This window comes from Cydia fagiglandana, chromosome 6, assembly GCF_963556715.1.
Source record: "Cydia fagiglandana chromosome 6, ilCydFagi1.1, whole genome shotgun sequence".
In the NCBI taxonomy this organism is placed as follows: Eukaryota; Metazoa; Arthropoda; class Insecta; order Lepidoptera; family Tortricidae; genus Cydia; species Cydia fagiglandana.
The window spans coordinates 13,747,369-13,771,036 of NC_085937.1; the positions used below are offsets into that span (position 1 = coordinate 13,747,369).

A 23,668-nucleotide genomic window follows, 5' to 3' on the forward strand; every position below is an offset into this window, starting at 1 on the left:
AGACTTGAAAAATATGTTCGCGGTATATTTGAAGGTCAGATAAAAACGCCAGGTGCCCTGCCTCTTGTGTCCAAGGCCAGTGTTTCCTAGAGCTGCATTTAGGTTTCGTTTTATTCTTTATTCGTTGCATGTCCCTTCGGAGCCGCTTGCGTGCGGCCCAAACCAGTTTAAGAGCTATTCTCCACACCGATCGTAAAGCAGTGTGCCCATTACAATCTAAGTTTTTATTTCTTTGCTCTGATGGAATTGTTGTCGTAATTGATCTAAGCATACTTTATTACAACCGCGCACGTAAATAATAATGGAATATGCGATCACTGCGTGATTGTTGAGATTTTTAATAGCAAGAGAAAATACCATACTTACAAGAATTTATGTACAAAGATTAGTACTTTCGAATAATCCTAAAAAATATGATTATTGCACTGTATTTAAAAGTTGTGAATGACCGTGTGTATGTGGCTTTAGACGGCAAAAGTGGAAAAGCAAGAGCAAAACATCAGGGGCGGGCTGCAAATTCGGCTTTTTCTTAGAAGCCTCCGACAACTGGGAAGCGCGGCAACAGGAAGTGGGGACGGACTTAGTTTATGTAACCTAATCACCTGCCGAGCTCGAGGCCAGCGCAGGCGCAGCGATTTGGAGGAATCAAGGCCACGGCGCACAAAATGCGAGCTCAACCCATACATATTATAACTATCCCTTGCCTCCTATAGCAGGATGTTACATAAGCTTTGTTGTTTTGTTATCCTCCGAGTCTACGTCGCATTTTAGATTAGTTTTTTGTGCATCCCGCATTTTATTTCTTATTCTTATATAGGGCATACGAAATTGAACGTTAATAATGAATACGGTGGTTCTAAACCGTGGACGTGTCTCATATTATCTTGGAGGAGTGACTTAAATATTCACATCGAAGTTGTTTGCGATGGTGGAAGTTTGTTGAGAGCATCAAACTATACTCGTTCCCACGTCGTCGCTTTACACCTCCGATATACGAACGCGGTCTTAAAAGTGTGGAAGTGAATCATTTTTCACGTAAAGTTTTCCGATTCCCGGCGAGTCATTTTGAATTTTTACTCGTTTTCAGCTTGCATCGCGGAGCACGGGAAGGAAACTTTTAGACTAAATGGGCTGGAGAGAAATTGAGACACCGCAAGATGAGTGGGTATCTGACGGTACTCTAAGTAAACACGCTGGATTTTTGCTACAGCTCAGAGAATATACTCTTCGATTTTTAACTGAAAACCTTCGGTACAAAATAAAGGTAATAGGTACCTATACGAGAGCATTTTATGTTTCGACACCCATGTCATTTATTTAGATACCTATCATTCAGAAATATCAATTTAACAACACAAAATAAATATCCCAATGCATTTATACACAGCCGTATGAGGCGATACGATCAGAAAAAAGTTCACCGGGGGAATTCCGCCGCGAGAAATTTCGTGGGTGATCCCAAAAGGGCACCATCCCCTGCTTTGAGACACGTTGCTAGGGGCAACGCGTGTCTGTCCCGGCCCATCTGTGTGTAACACACATTGTGTAATAGAGAATAGACTTAAACAGACAATATCTAACTGCGTTTTAATTGTGCTAGCTGTTGACATCGCTTGAATTATTCGGGGCTCAAGACTGATTTATGTGAGCGAGAACAAAAAATAAAAAAATCTATCATTACCTTCATATTAAGGTAGAATAAAACTAAAAGGAGCGTGGATGAGGCATGACTGCATACGAGCAGTTATTTATTCAAATGTTCAGTTTTACGAGACGGATTTTAACGTCCTGGTTTATTTAAGGCATCATAAACATGAAAAGCAATTTTATGGAAACTAATGTATGTGTGTGAGTTAGCTTTAAGCACTTTAAAATATTTTAATTGCTTGGCAAACGTGATAATAATTCATTCAGACCAATACATTAATGCTACGTCGATTATTGTTAAGCATAATCACAAGCATAATGCTTTGTAGTCATTTTTATCATGTGTACCTACTAAGTACAATAACATGCTTCCTGCCATACTCTTACATTCATGTACATAAATGATAAACGACATGGTTACAGGAACAAGCTATTTGACCTTTTACTAACTGACAAAATAGCGGCTGCAGACACCTTTTGACTTCAAATGATAAACATCCTAATTGTTCAAGAATATTTCAATAATTGTGCCGTTTTTCCTTTGGATGACTGATCGCAACAAATGCGCAGGTGCTAATCAAAACAACAGTTTTATTTGAAATGTTAACGCAATTAAATGAATTGTAAATGCGAAGTTATTCCATTTATACGACGGTACATATTTTGCTTTTGCACTTATGCTAGGTACTATAACAAAAACAATGGCATTTGCCTGGAATTTACTAGCAGTTATAAAGCAGTTTAAACTTCATGAGCTATGACCGAGCGTTTTTAATAGTATATTTATGTACAGATAATGCATTAGTATTTTAAGTATTTATTCATAACATAAGGTATGGCGAGGCATCTGTTAATAATTCCGAACCTATATCGAATGCTGGTTTAATCAATATGCACATAAGTATCAAGTAAGTCGCCTATCTCAGAACTGTATCCATAAATGGTACTACTTTTTTTACTGCAAATCGATTCAGTGACAGCTGCAAAAATCGGATGGGATCTCGATAATAATATACCGTGTTATAAGTGTTTATTGGTATTTAAAACACTGGGAAAGTCAAAGTTAAATATTTAAGCATTAGAATAATTATTTTTAGAAAAACTGTTTTCCAGAAAATATGGACAATTACAATTACGGATGATAAGGGATGACAAGTTAGCCTTAACGCGACGTGAAAAAAAGACCTGACGGTTTAACCCTTTTACATCTATTTTAACCCCAAGTAGGTGTAAGCCCTGACCTCCCTTAGTTATAATTTTGTCAAAAACATTGTTAGTAACAGAATTCACCAGTTCACCACCACAATACATGGCTGGCAACGTTTACATCAAATCTAAAAGTATAATGCCCCCGCGTAGACCATGATATTTTTCAAAAGATCTCTATGAATTATTTATTTCTCACATAGACACACCATTACAATTATTTCTTTTTCTACAGAAACGAGTCATGAATAATAAGTGGCCGGACTCGGAACCGTCGAATGCGGCGAAATAAGTTCAGTCCTAATTTGAATCATACTCGAATCGTCTGGCAGACTTGAGATCAGCGAAGCCTGACGGGAATGTTTTCGTTCTAGAGTAGTATGTATACATACCTACGACGTACGTAGTTGCGAATAATAAGGCATAGCAAAATTGTACCGACTTAAGAATATAATAATGCATAACATAATGTTAAATTAAAATAAAGATTTCAGTAAAGCAGTCATGATGTACTTAGGGCATTCAATGTATAAAAACATAGAGAAAGACACGAGTAAAATCAAGCCAGAATAATTGGTTCGCTTTCAAAAGTCGGATGTTATAAACTTCACATAAAAGTGACCTACTAGAACGTTATTACAACTCATACCTACCTTGATTTGAGAAAGAATTCTCGTGAAAGAAGAAATGAAATAAAAGAATTAACAAATTCATCAAACAAGACTAAAATGAGCATTTGACGAATGTACAATTGTATAGAATAGACCTCCACACAAATTCTCAATAGATTCGAATTCGAACGCGCGCAAAGCACCTTTAGCATCGCTTCCACGTATCTATTTCATAACGATCGTAAATTGCTTCATCACGTCGCATTCTCAGCAACCAAAGATCGATTCCAACCTGCCTACCTGCAAGTTCAAACCTTCCAACCGCACAACGCACCGAAGAATCGGAACGTAAACACAGGAGGTTGACGACCGGAGTTCAACTTGACACATTTCTGGGCGGCCCAATTGTGCGGGATGGTCGTGGCTTGCACAACGGGAAGACGCTTGCGTTGCGAAGGGCTTACTCGAATACTCGGCGGCGAATTCACTTTTTAAAAGTAATAAATGCCACAGCCCTGTTTATGACCAAATGCGGTACGGTGGCTTTACTCACACATGGTTGACATGTAATGGTGTTGGTCTTTAAAAATTGTTGAAAATAACTAGCGCCGTACTTCACGAGTTTCATATCTATAATTGTTGTTCTTGTAGAACTACTTTCCAATTGCATAAATGGAAAACTATCTCAGAATCGAAACCTAGAGTCATGTGGAAGCTGCTAGTAGATACAAAAATAGTAATTTTCACAGACAGTTTTAGGACGATATGATTTTCTTTTTTAAATAGGATGTTACCCTACGAACGTAATAGCAATATCCTGGCCTTTCTACCACAAGTGTTTGATAAATTTCCGATCAAATTGTTACAGGGTCCGTTGCGCGTAATACGGCCAACCCTTTGACGCTTTGATCTTTGTAGAAACGTTGATGATGAGATTTCTGATGCATTGTTTTAGTCGAATATAGCACCGTTATAACCTAACTACCCTTTCTAGTAATTTCTAAATTAAATACTTACCTAAATGGTACTTCTAATAACAAAAAATTTAGACGGTCACAAGATAGTTAACGGGGAAGGGTTGTCTATCGGAATGCTGAGGATGGAATTGGAATGGATACAGTTTCTTTTGGATTCTGCTTGCGTCACAGGGGGATGCAACAAAAAATGCAGGTAGGGGCCCGAGCAACGACCCCTAGGATTTTAATGGTGACGTCATCAAACAAAAATGGCTCCGCGTTGTGGGACTTCAAATTTAACTATGTGAACTATGATACATCTAGGTTTATCTAGTGTGTGAAATTAAGCAGGTTTTTCCCCCAATATAACTTTAGTGAGTCGTTGATATTTCTTGTGGTTTTAACTTAATATAACTTAAGGAACTGACAAGGATAAACCATCCAAATTTGAGACATTCGTGGTTTTGAATTTCCGCTACGTTCCAAGAATCCTTTTGACCGAGCACGCATGCGCGTCCACATTTGATGTTATTTTTTGCTTTCCTTTAAGTGTAACTATACAATTTGCACTAGCTCGAAGTCATTGACCTCTCGCCAGCTGTTTACTATTGTAAGTCGCATGCGCATTGGTAAGACGAGTTACTAAGGCATCATACCGGTACACTCTTTTATTCGATCCGTAACAAAAGAGCCGTGAATAATGACATCATTATTTTCTACACAAGCAGTCGCGATAATGAGGACAACGAACAAACGATAGTTGTAAAAGTCGACATAGTCGCGCGAATCAAGATCAAGCATCTATCACTGCCAAATAAAACCTTCATGCTCATAGACATAACTATGCTTGATCAAACGAATCTTGAAAGAACACGTAGAGTTATTGAAGATTATTCTTATACGAATGTTTCAATAGCATATTAAGCAGTTTTAGCCCGCGTATTGAATTCTAGTTGTATAAGTTAAAGAAAGGGCGTGGGCCATGAGGAAGAATAAATTTAGAAGTGTATAGTAGCTTCACAAACCCACAACAGCTGTGCATGGGCCCAACACATGCGTGCACCCCTGTGACACACACACATATAGGGAAATAAACGTAGACCCAACGTAAACACGCGCAGGTTATGTGTACCAGATGCCCCTATAGAGAGAGATGAACATATAAACGAATGAGGGGATAGACAAGATAAGCTAGTCGTGTTTCGGTTTGACAACGTGCCGGGAGCTATTAATTAAGCATTGTCGAATGAAGGTCGAGAAATAATAGGATGTTATAGAAATTATCATGATAAAATATCGTCTGTATAATCTTCAGGTACATATTTAACATAGTGCTAGTATTCAGGGCAATGATACTATTGACGTAGCGTACATTGCTCCTGAGCGTAGAAAAACAGTTGTAAGAAAGATAAACACAGGCCAGTCGAGGCCGTTTGTTAATTAACATACAGATAGTTTAATAAAAGGCAGGAAGCAGGCAACGAGGGGAGGAGGCGATGAAGCGGTAAAAATAGACGGGGGCGACACGACTCACGACAGACGCGGGATCGATCGCCGATGCGACTGCACCGGCCGACAATCAATAATAGATGCCACGGACGTTCCCGCACGCCATTTCACTTTTCAAATTAGGAATCAATTTTGGATTAGTCTGACTAGGCGTGCAAGTCACATGCAGACTGGGTATATTATACTCTTCCCTTTTTGGACAATGGTAAGGTTCGTAAGAAAAACCTAAAACATTCATAGTTGGAAGATTTATTTAGTGCGTCAACTTTGTTTTACAAGTATTAAATCCTAAATACAAAGGAAATAATTATCCCCTATTTTCTTGAAATATGTCGTTCAAATAATGCGACTTAATATAAGAATAAGAATACTTCAAAATTGTTTAACCATCATTTGGAATATAATACAAATTTTAAAGACCACTGGTGGTTTTTTGTATCGACATCGACACATATTTAGTAGAATACAAATAAATAACTTGTAACCAGAACCCTTTGTTACCTTGATAAGACAAGTAGGTAATGGAAACCTTAAAGAAACTTAAACTCAGATGCAAGTAAAGTTATAGTCATTGGCTTCGAAATAACTCTCTTATCGGATCAGATAATGTCAATATAAAGAGTCTCGTGTCATGTTTATGGTATGAACCTAGAGATCCGTTTGTGTTTTGTTTCGAAAAGTAAAGGATAAAACTATATCTCCATATACAATATCAAAGTTTTCTTTTTATATTTATTCTGTGTTCTATTATTACCTTGGGCCTTCGTGGGAAACAATAACATCGGTCCTTAAGATAAAATATTTGGGTCACCCCAAGACCTTTCTGACACAAATACTGATTTCCTTGACCCGAGAAACATTTAAGTGGAAGGAGTTTCACGTAAACAGGAAATAAAGTTAGTTGTACAACGCTTTAAATTAATTAAAATGGAAGCGTAAGTAATTGCGGATGTGGCTTGGCGTCCCGTGGGGACATTCGGCGCAGCTGATATTTTTAACGCAACCAGACGACATTGAGGCAGGTCAGGTACAGGCACTCCACCGTAAACCCTAAAGCACTAGGGGAGCATGTAGGTCACGAAGGGAACAACGAACGGCCGCCAGCCGGAAAGCAAATTCTCTTTTTACTTTTTTTATTGCACTCAAAGTCAGTGCAGCGTGAAGCGTTATCGGTGAAAATTGTGTGGGGTCAGTTAAGTGCAGTGCACCTGCTGATAAGACTGCTTATAACATGGATGTACTGTCTTTTTGCGCAATAATATTTATGGTCGTCTGGAACGAGTGAAGATAAATTAATAAAGTTGATACCTTCACATAACTTAAGTACCCGATCGATCCGTAAATATTAAAACACGGCTATATGTTATTTGATCTGTGGATTCCTTTTCTAATGCCAGGGGATCTTGATTACAGAAAGTTAAAAAAGTTTTTTTTTGTAATCGACGGGTTGGAATCGGTGGGAACGCCGCAGGAGTCCCACCGCAAGCATTATGGCGCATCTCACTTCGCTCAAGCAAAACCACGTCTAGACGCCGTTCCGTATAATTTAACACTTCCATTATAAACGAACCTGGGTATTCATTTTACTTTCGTTTTATTAATAATCGAATAAATAAACATTCAATGGATCCGCACGCTTTTGTTCATAATTCTTTCATACCTTTCGTGTCGCGCCACGGGTGGTCCCTAAAATCGATGATCGAATCGGGGAAATTTACTATTTTCAGAGCTGCAATTTGGTGTTGCAAATGATTCACCAACTCTTTGCTTTTCCAATTCTCGAATATATTTTACAGTTTCCTTTTGGTCAGCGTCGGCTCGGCTGTTGGTTGAGTGTTGGTGAGTCAGCGGTAGGTATTCGAGGCAGCCACCCTTTGTTATCGCAGTGTAAACGACCAAGGCGGACGGTCGGCGCGTCCTTCAGCCGATGAGACCTTGGATGGATTTAGACGGGGTTCGACGGACTTGCCGCTTGTCATTTGTTTTGCTATCGTAGACTGCGTTATCCGCCGAGAAAACAAAAGCTATTTGATGCATCGCGTTCGTTTTTCAAATTTCAGCGAGGTTTGAAATGCCATTCTTATTTTGAATTTCGGTAACCAGATTCGGGAGGTCGTCCACCGCGGGAACCTTGGCCGATTTTAAATACAAGTTCAACGATCGATGTCCGATTCACCATCGTTTTATAACTTTCCCCGGCGATAAAGTTTACGTCTGAACTTTGTTTCTTCATGACCTGACGTAGATATAAATACACTGGCCAGATGCTCTGTGAAATGTAACGGTATATCTTTTATAGTGTAAAAATACTTCTCCATCTTGTTTTAGTGCCAGTTTAACCTATTGGTTAAAAGTGTTTATTAAATATTTAAAAAAATGTGATCAAGTTTTTTTTTGCAGTAAGTATTTAAGTGAAAGTGAAAAATGCTCTTAACCACGGTAATTTGTGAAGTTTGTGTGGGAATGTTTAGTGAGGTATGGAATTTATTTATGTGACACCGCCAGACCTTGGCCGAATTTAGTAGGGTCAACGGCATAGCATCGCTTTCTCCGCTGCGCGCGCGCATCGCACTCTACTATTTGTTTTGATAATTATTATTACTTGTGTTTACATCTCATTTTTTGCAAAAAAATATGTTAATGCTTTAAGGCAATTTTTTAAATTGCATTCTATTATTGCACGCAAGTTTCATGAAAGACCTAAAACGACCACTTCAAAGATACTTGTTAGTTCTAGAGAACATCAAAATATCTAAGTACGTGCTATAATAAAAAACCTATTTGATGCTGATATATAAATAAAGATGTTAGGTTTAATTCCGTCATTAGACCGCCTGTGGTCTGCCTCTATAATTAATAATGAATAATTATTAATTATTCATTACCTAATTGTTTTTCTTTCAGCTGTATCTTTTACTGAGGTGTGCCAATTAAGAGTATTCTATCTATCTAACCTTTATAGCAACGTTATCGTTTAATAGTTTAAAATATACACAGTTAATCCAAGTTTGATCTAAATTGACTTATACAGGTAAGTATATATATTACATATATGTCTGCCGACAATATAGTAGGAAGTTAGTTCGAGTATGCAAACAAACACTCGATATATCTCGACCACAAGTACTGCATATTTGCTCAGCGCAATTGATTCGGCAAATAACGCTAAAAATATATACACACACGCTTTACATGTACAGTGATGCTTTTTCGAGGAAATGAAGGGAAATCGAGTCAATGAACTCTAAAGAAAAACATACGTAGGTAGTGGAAACATGCGTATGCATGAAGCGAGAAGTTACATATACAATTTGTAGTGGCGAATTCGTTTGTGGAAAATATATAAACATATTATGTACATAAATAACGCTCTCTTATTTCTGAAAATAATATTTTAGGGATTATACTTTCTAATGACTCGTGTACAGTATTCGCAGAAATCTAAAAATGGAGTAAGGAATAGTAGGTAAGTCAAAGAATCCGGTGTGATGATATACCAACAAACATTGAGTAAAGGAACTTATTGTACCTACGAATTTACTTATTACCTTATTAGACTTATCTGGTACGGGTATGATGGTCGTATACTACCTCCGTGACCGCGTGATAATGACAACAATGTCCCTCGTTTTACATCGTGTGGTGCTAAAAAGCGACAATTATTTTATCACGTGAGTAATGCCATCCATAATACATCTGTTACAGGAGCAGAATAGTCTACTAGTATGTATTTCACACTTCAAATTTATTTTTCGGAAGATTTAAAGCTCTGCTCAAATCCCAATCTAGCTCATCCTTAGCCATTACACTTACCAAGGTTACCATTATCAGGGGTTATCACCGCTCTGCATATTTGACTAAGTAACTGCGGTTCCCTTGGACCCTTTATCGTTGGAAAAACACGATAACGCGGAAGGAGTGCCCTTCGTATACTATCTGAGGGCCTACCGCGAACCACATTCAACGTGTTGCCTCCCTGTCACACTTAGGTAAGAATTTTCAAGTCCGACAGAGAGGCAACAGGTCGAACGTTACGTTGAATCCGTCTAAATAGCGGTTAGACATGCGTAAGCCCGTTTCTGCTTCGGTGATCGTATCTTTCTCATAGACAAGTCACAAGGATTTAACTTTTTTTTTAATTTAATTAATAAACGACACCCACAGGATGGATCTTGGGGCAGAGGAAGACCCAAACGGACATGGCGGGACAACCTCGATACATTCTGTTTGGAGTGGCGTGAGTGTGCATTAGACAGAGACAAGTGACGGGAAAGAGAGGAGGCCTTTGCCTAGCAGTGGGACACACGAATAGGCTAAAGAAAACAAATTAAAAAAATAAACGAACTTATAATTTAGTAAGAAAACCGCGCTAAACTAAATCCAATAAGGACTAGTTTTACCTTTAGCCATCAAGTGTATGCTAAATGAACCGTGGCAAATAGAATATTAGTAATGATGATGATGATGATTAATAAATTAACTTAAGGACTCAGCGAACTACAAATCGGGTGTGATTTTTGATACATAGCGGCTTTTCATCGATTAACTGAATTCGTTGAAGCTACACATACTCTGCAATGTCCCGAAAATCGCATACAATCTATTGCAAGATGAGTAGAGCCTTTATAACTACCTATTTACATAATTAGTTTGAACTGTAACCACCCACAGTGAAATTCATCACCACATAACGAGTGTTTGTCATCAATCTTGGGCTTAATAATGCAGAAAAGCAAATATTTGGAAGGGTGAAATGACATAGACGCAGCAAATTCATTCAATGTCTAAATATTTACTTTGAGAAGAGGATTTTCCATCAAAACGTGAAGTGAATGAAAGTGGATATTAAATTACCACAAATAATTTTGTAACATTCAAGGATAACCTTTAGTATATTGTTGGCTTGCTTTAAAAGTCTGAGATTATACCTATATATGCTATTTTTATATTATAATACATACCTACATTATTTGTCTATTCCAAGAGAGTAGGTGTACATGTTTTTATTACAGAACAGAATGAAATTTTTTATAACAAACCAAGTAAATACAGAACAAAGTCGTGTGATGGAATGCCAGTAGAAAAGGACAGATTCATAGCCATGTTTCACGCTATATATGTTTCATTGTGTTTTTATTGCCTTGGAAGATTACATCAATGTGGGATGGATGTAAATGTCAAGGATTCCTTACCAGTTCTGTACTGAATGCTAAATCCATGGTGTAAAGCCAAGTTAACTTATTTTAAATTAACCTTTTATACTGACGTGGAATAAGGCGATATATCAATACGTTAACGATACGAAAACCTTCTTATTGAGTTGTGAAATCAACGAAAAAAGGTATAATGCGTGCGGCGCGTAGTCGGGCATACAAATGTCCGAATAAATGTCATTTAACAAGTAACGAGCTGAAAGCATTGTGGAGTACTTTACTGGGAAAAAAGCGCTCAGACTCGTAATGATGATGTTAAAACTCCCAATTCAAAGGGAGCTTTTTTCTCTTATTTTTGCCAAATGATTAAGTACAGATTTATACCCGGCATATGGATTGATTGTAAATTGAATTAGGAAAATTATGTACTTGAAATTGAGAAAAAAAACAGTGACACTCCGTTTGGTTGCGTGGTAAACAAATGTCAAACAATACATTTCAATTCAAGTGACCTTCAAGAAACATAAAAGAAACTATATACCTATATATATACCTATGTTAGGTATGTTAATGTTAACACCTTAACCAAAACCCTATAAAGGTTATCATGTCTTGACGTGAATCTTGCCATTGAACCTTTGATGTTCAGAATAAAGTTCATAAATAATTAAGCCAATGTCCTCGAGGATATGGTTATGAATGTTATGATTATGGCATGCCCGCTCTCGAAGTTTTCCTGTTTTTGCTACGTGAGAAAACTGTGACCTATATCGGTTATTTTGTAGTCTCATGAACGTAAGACATTTAAAGGATAGGGCTATTTTTATAAGCTAAGCTTCATTCATACGACATCTGGATTTGACGCTGTTTAACGTAATGTCTGTGTCTTTTTCTTTGGCATGCATGCCTAGATGGCCTGACGAAACACATTTCGCATCGTGAACTTTCGTTAGGTGCGTCTATAAGTTTGGGGTGATACCTTTTTGTATGTCTTAAAATTTTCTTGTGTGCTTTTCATTTTGTTAGGGCTTATTCAAGATAGCAATGTAGTACAATAACCCCCCCATAAATATAACTCTAACTACGAATCGTCACTGTACTTAAATATTTCTACGGTGAACAACAAGAACGGACATTACAAAGTGCTTAAAACACGTTGGATGTAGTAATTTACATAATCTTCCCACATAAAATATATTATACGTAGTATTTTTATTTAAAACAACATACTTTTTAGGATTCCATATTTGAATTTGTTCCTTTTTTCTCGACACGTTTTTAAGATCGATTTTTATTATTTAGGTAGTAAGAGCTAAGAAAAAATAAATTCAATCAGAAAAGAGAATCATACACAAGTCATGAATAGGTAAATTTGGACAAATAAATACTTAAATACAAAGATATACAAGTTACAGAATCACAAAAACTAAAAAATTTCATCTAAATACAAATAGCCACGTCAAATTAAGCCGAATTTGGGCAAGCTGCGGAAATAATTCGTGTAGTTTTGAAAATTGGTACAGGCATACCTTGTGGTGTCTAGATAAACATACTAAAAGTCCTCGAGGGTAGGGGGTGTGCTGGGGGTGTAGAGGGGGGTTGAAGGTACCTTTTTTCATATTTTTGCTTATATCTCGAAAATGTGTACGAATTGCATTATAATTACTTCGGACAAAAGTTTTAACATAAAATTTACTACAAATTTGGTTATGTTTGTTTTTACTCTGCGATCAATACTTTAGGAGCTACAGGCTGTTAAAGTTAAATAAGAGATAAAAAATAGACGGTTTAAAAAAACGTCGTATTTTCATAATTGTTCATCATAAATAAAAATTTTAATTGAGAATAAGCAAGCTAAATGACCTGCTGATAAAATATAATAAAAACCGGCCAAGAGCATGTCGGGTCATGCTCAGTGTAGGGTTCCGTAGTTACCCGTCCGTCAAAATAGACTATTTGCAAAAACTCAAAAACTGCTTAATCTATTAGGTTCGCTATATTTTTCTCTGAAAGTCTTTACTAAGCTTTACTTTCACGATTTTTTTCATATTTTTTGGACCCATGGTTCAAATGTTAGGGAAACTAAAGTGGAAAACACAACTTTTTTTCTTTCAGATCGATTATTTCCGAAAATATTAAGCAGATCAAAAAATAGTTCTCAAAGACCCGTATTCGTTTTAAAAGACCTATCCAACGACACTCCACACTATAGGGTGGAAGCGAAAAAAAATTTCATCCCCTTTTTAATGTACGGCAGCCACCCTAAAAAATATTTTTTCTAATTTATATTTTACAACTTTGTCAGCGTAACTGATTTATATATTCGTGTCAAATTTAAACATGAAAACTATAAAAAAAAAATTTATGGTGGTTGCCCTACATTAAAGTGGGGATGAAATTTTTTTTCGCTTCCACCCTATAGTGTGGGATGTCGTTGGATAGGTCTTTTAAAACGAATAAGGGTCTTCAAGAACTATTTTTTGATCAACTTAATATTTTCGGAAATAATCGATCTGAAAGAAAGAAAGTTGTGATTTACCCCTTAGTTCCCCTAACTTTTGAACCATGGGTCCCAAAAATATGAAAAAAATCGTGAAAACATAACTTAGTAAATACTTTCAAGGAAAAATATAGCGAACCTAATCGGTACAGCTGTATTTGAGTTATGGCAAATAGTCTATTTTGACAGACGGGTAACTACGGAACCCTACACTGAGCATGGCCCGACATGCATATGGCCTATTTTTTTATATTTTATCAGCAGGTTGCTTAGCTTGCTTACTCTAAGCAAATTTTTTTATTTGTGATGAATAATTACAAAAAAACGACGTTTTCTTAACCTCGTAAGGCCCAAGCTATTTTTAGGACGTTTATCATATCTACCCAACGGCCTAATTTTAGGTACTTATACTAGCGGCCCAGACCTTCTACTTGCTATAAAATCTGAAATTGGCATGTTTTTAGCTGAAGTCTTATTAAGTACTGTAAATGTAAGTATTATGAATAAAATTAATTAAAAAATAACTCGAAAAAAAATGTCCTATTTTTAGGTCACTGGGATTATATTTTGTAAATATTTGTTATTTTATCTAGTCACTACATTTGCAATAAACCAATGAAATAGCTGTGAATCATTAAATAAAAACGAACATACATATTTCATAATTATTTTTATTTATGTATAGGTAGGTAGTACATTACAGTTGTACAAAATATCTAAACTTATGTATTCTAAACATCAACAAAAAGTACTTTCTTCTAAAATATTATCACATCAGCCTCAACTTTGTTTAACAATTGCACTTTAGTCTTTATTAAGGATGAGATCAAGTTTCTCACACTACTTACATAAACAATTAAACATCATAAAAAATAGTTTTTCCTGTAACATTACTATAGTATTACTATAGAATTCAGTAACCGACCATTTCTTGCAAAATACATCTCATTGGATTTGTCCACAATAATTTGCAATAAGCTGTCATTTATATACTGCCGCAGATAATCGTATTTCTCGAACAAATGCTCTGGATTTATTGGTAAATATGCTGGTTGTGTAAATGGAATACACTTGGGAATGAATTCTCCTTCTGTCCACTCATTAGTTGAAATATCTTGGATAACAACAGAATGATTTTCTTGGGACATGCTTTGAGACCTTCCACGTCCACGCGATGACCTTTCCCGACCACGAGCACGTGAGCAGCTTCGAGTCCTTGAATTTCCACGAGAACGGCGTGAAATGTGAGATTCTGCAGGCGTGACATTTTTATTTCCAACCGAAGCAGTAACCATCTGGGTCTCTGGAGGAACTAGTTCATTTTCATCTTCAGATGACGAAGATGTTGAGGAGTAAGAAGGCTGATCACGTCTCGGGGGTTGAAAATCCGCATCAAATATGTCATCATCGTAATCACTTATTTCTAAGTCGGATTCGTTTAGATTTAAATAATTTTCTAATTCTGCATCCCTCAAGCCTGTAACAATGCAACACTCGGAATAAACACCCGATGTCCCAAATTTATGACAAAACAATTATATTGTACTAATGCAATAACATTCCATCGACCTAATTTTAGGACATCGAAATTTGCTCGCATCTCCTGCTCGAAATAAATCATAACGGAAAAAAATTTTTAGTGATCGTCATAAAACAAAGCTTAAATAAGTATTTTTGATTAAATTTAGGTTAAAATAATTTAAGATACTGGTGAAAAAAACGGATTTACTTACAACGTTTTCGCGAGGACGCCATCTTCCCAACATCCGCGTGCCAAAAGACTGTCATTTGATTGTCAAACGTCAAACTGACAGGTAATCATAATAGCTGCGTTCAGTACCGCCATATTTAAGAAATAAAGGTTTCTTTACACGCAAAGATTTAGGATCGGTACGTGTCAGAAGTGAATGACCTAATTTTAGAACTCTGGGCCGCTAATTGATAAATTAATATAGTTGCTTGGGCCGGAAGGACTACATTTCTCAGTCCTAAAAATAGGACGTTGGGCCTTACGAGGTTAAACCGTCTATTTTTTATTACTTATTTAACTTTAACAGCCTGTAGCCCCTAAAGTATTGATCGCAGAGTAAAAATAAACATAACCAAATTTGTAGTAAATTTTATGTTAAAACTTTTGTCTTAAGTAATTATAATGTTATTCGTACAGATATTCGAGATATGAGCAAAAATATGAAAAAAAGTACCTTCAAACCCCCTCTACACCCCCAGCACACCCCCTACCCTCGAGGACTTTTAGTATGTTTATCTGGACACCACAAGGTATACCTGTACCAATTTTCAAAACTACACGAATTATTTCCGATGATTTTTCTAATTTGCTTAGGCTAAAAGGCATTTGGGATGAAACGTTGCTCCGCAAAATAAGCACATTGACAATAAGAAATTAAGAAAATTTCATGCTATTAAGAAGCGTAAACTCTAGTGCAATATATTTTCTAATTAGTACTGCTGTTTCTAAATCACACATTGATTAAAGTTTTCAAAAAATGTTCCTATCCGTAAAGATACTAAAGATAGACTATAATTTGTGAAGTGATTATTTCTATACCTTGACTAACTTGGTACGTAGCGCGTAATATTATCGCACTGGTACGGAACCCTCAGTTCCAACGAGTTTGACTCACTTAACATTTTTCTAATACCTCGAGCCTACGTGTTCGAGACTCAACTCACTTCTCCGTAGTTTCTGTAGTTAGTGCGACATTAAATTTAATGTTTCATTTTATGGAGGTTTTATTTTGGTTTTACGTGACTTTATGGTGCCCATGTAAGGCAGATCAAAGCGGACTACACCGGAAGCTTTGGGGGTCGAATGATTGTGCTTTTGTTTACTTCCCGTTTTGTGTAAAACGGTAAACAATCATTTGTTCTAATTTAAAGAAGAAACATACGCAACATTCGCATGAACAAGCTGTTACGTAAGTAAGTTTAGAGTGTTCGTTGCTAAATATGTTGATTTCCACTCACATATTCTTGTAAGCACTTACCTGAAATCTTTATTGATAACTACAACGACGCATATTTTGGTTGAGTTCGTCTAATATCATCACAATCGATCAATTACAGAAAAGTGTTACAAAAATAAAGCATGTTTCATTTTGCTCTTATACAATTAGTATTTAAGTAAGGTGCATTAAATGCACCTTGCATTGGGATAACTTTGATAGCGGGATCATTTTGAAAATGTCAAATATCTGTTAAGCCTAATACCACCACTACCACTAACGTTACTGCAACGCTTACCAAGGCATCATACTTACTGTCACTACAGTGGAAAGTGCTTCTAGTTTTGTAAATATGTATTTGACATTTTCAAAATTATCCCGCTTCCTAACTTACCCAAATGCAAAAACTGCAACAAAGCCACTGCCCAATACACACCACAGCACATAAAATAAACGTATACTTCCATTTCCTAGAATAAATGCATTTGTTTGTCGGCGAACTGAAAGCAGAAAGGAAAACAGATTTTGCATAACCTAGGGCATAAAAATATAAGCTGTCCGGAGCATGCGCCATTCCATTATTCTCTAAGCCGTAACGCCAACGTAACAAAAGGCCATTGTTACTTTCATTTCTTTTTAATTGATTTTCAATTTCAGTTTTACATTTATGTTGGTCAGTAGGTACATTAAAGTTATATGGTTCGGGTATGAAGAAAACATTTGTAATAGTTTGTTTTACGTTATTACATTTCTTAACATCAGTGTCTTGAACGAAATTTCTATTTTTAAATAACATATATGATATACTTCTCAATTCTTTTTCTTCTTCTGCCTGGACCTTATTCCATTTAGGTACTTAAGGTCGGACTTTCCTGTCCTTTCTTTTCACCCCGCACGATTCTCAATTGACGGTATTTCTTATAAATTGTCATATTTTAGATAATTTTAAATGTAGTTAGTCGTTAATAAAACATTTTATTGGTAGCAATTAAAATTCATTTCAATGCACTGTCCTTTGTCTGTCATCTTTAACTTTTGCCACTGATCAATATTCATCAGTGCATTTAAATACAAATGAAAACAAATGAGGTTCTATTTATTTTCTTTTGTTTTACTTGTTAATTTTGTTTTTCTTACTACATATGTATAACTAGGTTGACTCAAATAATTTCATTTCCTACTCGTAGTTGCTCAAAGGTAGGCAGCCACCATTCACAGCATAGTTTTGTAAACACTAAACAGCTATACGAGTGACGCTTTTAAATTTTATTATAGTGTCTTAGATTCTCGATTGTTTATTTACTATTTAAATAACATTCGAATCGGCTATTAGTGTTTTATATTTTTTACATTACTAGTATAGCAGCTGCCATCTTAGTGTCTAGATGTTTAAATTTCAGAGATATACAAGATACGGGGCTGACATCTGCCATTCTATTTATTAAATAGGGTTTTTTTTGTGGCTTCACTAGAATTATTCTTTAAGAAAATATAAACAGTTACAAAAGTTATGTTTTAAGATAAAGAAAAAACTCAAAATTACTTGGAAATGCTACAGAATCCCCTCGTAATTGCTTTTCAAAAACCTATCCCTGTTGTCTTCTGTTGGATGGTAAGAGGAGACATTGGATGATTGGAGACCCCTTAGTCCCAGCTCCGTTTAATTTAAGGTGCATCCACACTGCAGTTAACTTTAGTGGGCAACACAGTGCAACATGGTCACGTTAGGTAACTTTTGAGGCTACAGGTACAGATATTAACATAATATAAAGTAAAGTAAGACTTGTAAACGTTGCTCTATAGTGGTAACATTCCATTTCTAACCGCAGCTGCACTCCTAGTACTGAACGCGTTGCTGTTATTGTCAATTTCCATAGTAAAATGAACAGTAATGCAGCTGTCGTTGGAAATGGACTGTCACCTTAAAGATTACCTGCGGCGTGGATGCCAACTATTCAACCCGTCATGGAAAATCTAAATTCTAGCTTTAATATTTGGTAGGATGACGATCATCTAGATAGATCATCTTACCGTTTATACAATTGAGTTCAATAAGAGCATTCGAAAAATATATAAACAGTGGAAATGTACTACTTATTTCATGCACGGGGGTATAGTGGCGCACCTTGTTATCGATTTGGGCGGCAACACCTCACCCCTTGCTAGTTAATTTGATTTAGAGTTTTTCCTACCTACTTGGCAAGTTAATAGTATCCATATGTGAAAATTTACGTAAAACAAGTGCCTGTTTAAGTGTGAATGTACACACAGCTGCAAAAGTGCATTGTTTATTAATGGAATTCGTATATAAAGAGGATAATCGCTATTGCAGCTAGCTGTAGCTCATTTGTCGTAGCATCTTTTTCTGTCAGGTTTCCGTTTAGTTATGGGATGATAAATCCATCCGATTATTCTTGTGTTGGTAATAAAAGAGTCTTAAAATGTTATGACAATGACTAAATTACAAAGGAGAGGCAATGTAATAAAAAGCCGACAAGTGCGAGTCGGACTCGCCCACCGAAGGTTCCGTAATTTTTAGTATTTGTTGTTATAGCGGCAACAGAAATACATCAACTGTGAAAATTTCAGCTGTCTAGCTATTACGGTTCATTAGATACAGCCTGGTGACAGACAGACGGACAGTGGAGTCGTAGTAATAGGGTCCCGTTTTCGCCCTTTGGGTACGGAACCCTAAAAAGGGGCCGGTAAGGTGTATCGTAAAATTATTTCCCAAAGGATTGATATTAGTCATAGACATAGCCGCGGCATGACAATAATCAACTAATTACGCACGTTATACTTGAAGGAGTTTTAATAACATGGTTGTCATGGCACTGGTCATTAGTCGCATCGACAGCTTAATGATGCCCAGCCCAGTCTCGCAGGATGAGATCATTCGCGCGCGTCGAGGAACATTCTAGAAGTGTCGAGAATATATTTTACACGAAGGATAAGTATCAAGGTTTAGGAAAAGTTCCAAAAAGTGGCAATGTTCAATTTCATCAATATGTGACACATAGGTATACATCATGTTGTGTGTATGTTTAATAACAAATTTTAGAATTGATCATTTCATGATGTGGCAATCATTTCATAGTTTAAACCAACCAATTTATTGTTATTAGTTATTACTCCGCAATCAAGCACTTCATAAGAATAAACATGATCCAATACTTGCAAAAAAAAAAATCATTTCATGATGTTGCAGTCATTTCATGATATGATCGGTTGGTCACATCATAAAAGTTAAACCTAACCAGATCATGTTTGTGATCAATTCTAAAAAGGGATTTTATGAAATAATCATGTTCTGTGATCTGACTACAAACAGTGACTTTACGTTATATTAACCTACATATGCTTAGACTATTTGTCTTCAGTGAGAACTCTTTGAAGTAACAAATCTCTCTCTTAATTCTTATGTACAATAAACGAGTAGGTGGATGCGAATTTTTTCCAGTGTGCTGGAAACGACCCAATATATGTAGGTTATGCCGCGTTCGCTTTTCATAATAATTTTGTATTCAATTCAATTCAGCTTGCTTTACAACTAGTGTCATACACACATATAAATTGGATCTCGGAAAAACAGTTTATTCCAAAGTACGTGTAGTCAGAACATATGATTATTCACAAACATTTGTCTATTTTCAACATCGAATTAGATTTTACGAAATCAATTGCCCTTCGATATAGACAAAGTCATCAATTAATCTTTATGATATAAGTGAGTTTTTGCGCTTTTTGTGTCTGTGTGTCCGAGTGATCTCACCCGGGACATTGTGATTAACTTCGCTTACAAATTACGCGACGCTATCCGTCGATCTCTAATTGAAGGAATTACTTCAATAAGCAGCGTTGTGCTACTGAGGAGAACCAAGAAAAGGACATTTTTAGGGTTCCGTTTCCAAAGGGTAAAAACGGGACCCTATTACTAAGACTCTACTGTCCGTCTGTCTGTCTATCTGTCTGTCACCAGGTTGTATTGTATCTCATGGACCGTGATAGCTAGACAGTTGAAATTTTCACAGATGATGTATTTCTGTTACAGCTACAACAACAAATACCTACTAAAATGTACCCCTCAGTGGGCAGGTCCGACTCGCACTTGTCGAATTTTTTTATTGTTGATACCTAGTAGATTCTACACGGATTAAGTGCTCAAAATTAATTAAAATAGTTTATAAAACAAAACTTACGGTAAAAACCGATTTAATAAAAAAAAAGTGGAAGATAAGTCAATACTTATGGCCAAATTCGTCCTGTATACGAGCGTCAAACGGCAGAAAAAGCCAAGTCGAGTGATAAAGCATCGACTGAGTACCATCATTTAAAAGCAGATGGCACTGTTCAACGCACTAGCGGATGATAGGCCTGTGGTTCAACATTGACAGATAAAAATATCATTGTTCAATGAAGATGTAATCAGTTTCACAAAAAAATACTGAAATAAATTACATATTAAAATATATGATACATAAATATTTCATCTTCCTAATTAGGTATATTTGGAAACGTAAGAAGTTAATAGTTAAAAATCCAACAGCTTTTACTAGGTTTTGATCCCGCGCGGTCTTCGCAGCCAATGAATTGAGTAATTAGTGGCATGGCAATTTTCCTCACAAATAACAGGGTGCAATGTTGAGCCATTCGTTATTTTGATTGCTTTCTTGAACTTGGCTGTAGTCGATAAAGTGAAACGAATGACTCCGGGATTGGATAATAAGCGTCTGAAAGGGGCATATTAATAAATATATTATATATTCCCCATTACAATAATCTACCACAGTTTAAATAAATACTTGCCGTATTCCTGAAATTTCCTATATTTTAATAACAAAACTTCCGTAAGACACAGATATGTATTCGCTGTTGTGACAATAAATACATCTTCTTTCTTTCTTTCATAAGTTAAATGCTCGGTACGGAGAGAAACATCTCCAGCGTTTTTCGACTAAAAAATCTTAAAATACGTGAGTGACCCGTTCTTAATATATATCTATTATTTCCTATGTTAATGAATACACCATAAATCAGTAATACAAGCATTTTTATAACTAGCCATGAATTATTTGGCACTGATAATAATAATTGCAAGAGTTCTTACTTCCAATGATCATCATGTTAATATTAACGACAATTTAATACCTATATGCAAAAATAACCCACAATATTAAAGAAAAACAATATTTGTAACATTTCCCAGACATTTACATTTTAATCACAATAGTGTCCTTTTGCGATTTGACCTAGACCTAGATGGCTTAAGTACATTACGCTGTAAGAACAAGGAAAATCTTTATGTAACTCAACGGGGCGCATAACCATTTAGTAATATCGCGATCATTAATCAATCTGCATATAGTTTTGTTTGTATAATAAGCTTATATTTAAAAAAATAATACATGTAACCATACAGCCTGGCAACAAAGAGTAGAAATTAAAAAGTGGCAACACTGTAGTGTCGTCCCATTCTCTTATATAAATTGATTTGAAAGTGACGACACTAGTGTTGCCACTTTTTAATTTCTACTCTTTTTTTGCCAAGCTGTACAACACTTTCAGCGTCAAGATCATGGGCCCCTTCGTCTATTACAGACGATTTAAATGTTGTAGCAGCGAAGTTTTTGGTGGCTGAATAGACCGATGCGAGGCCGAGATGGAGATTCTTATTGTAGTAAAAGAGCGGCTACCGCGAAAACCGAAATTCGCAAATTGCGGGGATCTTTCTCTTTTACTCCAATGAAGGCGTAATTAGAGTGACAGAGAAAAATCCCCGCAATTTGCGAACTTCGATTTTCGCGGTTATAGCCCAGTAGAGCCTCACGGTCTACTGCATGCTTGACAAGACAAGAGAGGTTTCCGGAAAATGGTACTGAAATGTTAATTTAAAAAGATTGAATGTGAAAAGAATCAAAGCCAGCATTTCTATGTATAATGTCATTAGAGATTTTCTAAAAAATACAACTACATTTATTACTATTTTCTATCGTGCGTTGATTATACTCGTGCCGCATTGTATGGTATTCTATTTATACTTAGGGGCTATTCATAAATTACGTCATTTCAAATTAAGGGGGGGGGTCTGGACATCGGATGATGGTAGCATGACGTAGGAGGAAACGGGGTCATTCGAAGCATGATTTTTGGATGACTTTAGGGGGGGGGAGGGGTCAAAAATCGTCAAAAATCGATGACGTAATTTATGGACAGCCCCATACTATGTATATCCCACCGTGTTGGTTTGGTAGGTATCTCTCTGTCATATTATCTACCTACAAATTGCGTTTATAATATACTCGACATTAGCCATAGGTATATTTAGGTTGTAAGGCTTCATAAATTAATAAATAATTACTTTAATAGGAACAGCGGCCAGTCTGGCAGCTGTATTGCATATCCTTCCACGTCCCTCGGGTCGGAAACCGACTATTATTCTAAAGAAAAACAAAGCAGACTAAATTCAATAGACAGGTGCAAGATTTTCTTGCACCTTGATAATTTAGCAATAAAAATGCAAGCCAAACGCCGAGATCCTGCGAAATGGTTGTTATCTCGCTAACTACGGCATTCTTCTTTATAGGACTCGCACTTATCTCAGGCGGTAAAGAAGTTTTGCAGTGATATTCTAATTTATGTAAGCACTAAAACTAAAGTCATGGACAAATTTAGCGGTACGGAAAAAAAACCGGCCAAGTGCGAGTCGGACTCGCGTTTCTAGGGTTCCGTACATAAGTCCGACTCATGCTTGACTGCACATTTCTAATAGGTTTTCCTGTCATCTGCAGGTAAAGAACTATTTTGAGTATTTTTTTCAAAATTTTAAACAGTAGTTTCGGAGATGAAGGTCATTTTTTGGCTATTTTGTTAAATAACTTCGAACCCATGTATTTTAAAATTATAAAAAAAAACATGTGCATCTTTGGGTCACTAATTTACATATGTGTACCAAATTTCAACTTAATTGGTCCAGTAGTTTCCGAGAAAATAGGCTGTGACAGACGGACAGACAGACGGACGCATGAGTGATCCTATAAGGGTTCCGTTTTTTCCTTTTGAGGTACGGAACCCTAAAAAGGTACTTTAGGTGCAGTAATCCTTTAATTTATTTGAGCAGTGG

The 23,668-nt window shown here is 36.3% G+C and overlaps 1 protein-coding gene and 1 long non-coding RNA gene across 2 annotated transcripts in view; one reads left to right on the plus strand and one right to left on the minus strand.

Moving 5' to 3' along the window:
• LOC134665344 (uncharacterized) overlaps positions 1 to 23,668 on the plus strand; it is a 444,966-nt gene that overhangs the window by 359,709 nt on the left and 61,589 nt on the right. The window lies entirely within an intron of this gene.
• LOC134665592 (uncharacterized) lies at positions 14,471 to 15,583 on the minus strand. The gene is made up of 2 exons (XM_063522557.1): positions 15,316 to 15,583; positions 14,471 to 15,059 (listed from the first exon to the last, which is right to left on the minus strand). Exons 1-2 carry the CDS (start codon positions 15,368 to 15,370, stop codon positions 14,476 to 14,478), a joined length of 639 nt encoding a protein of 212 aa, XP_063378627.1. The 5' UTR covers positions 15,371 to 15,583; the 3' UTR covers positions 14,471 to 14,475.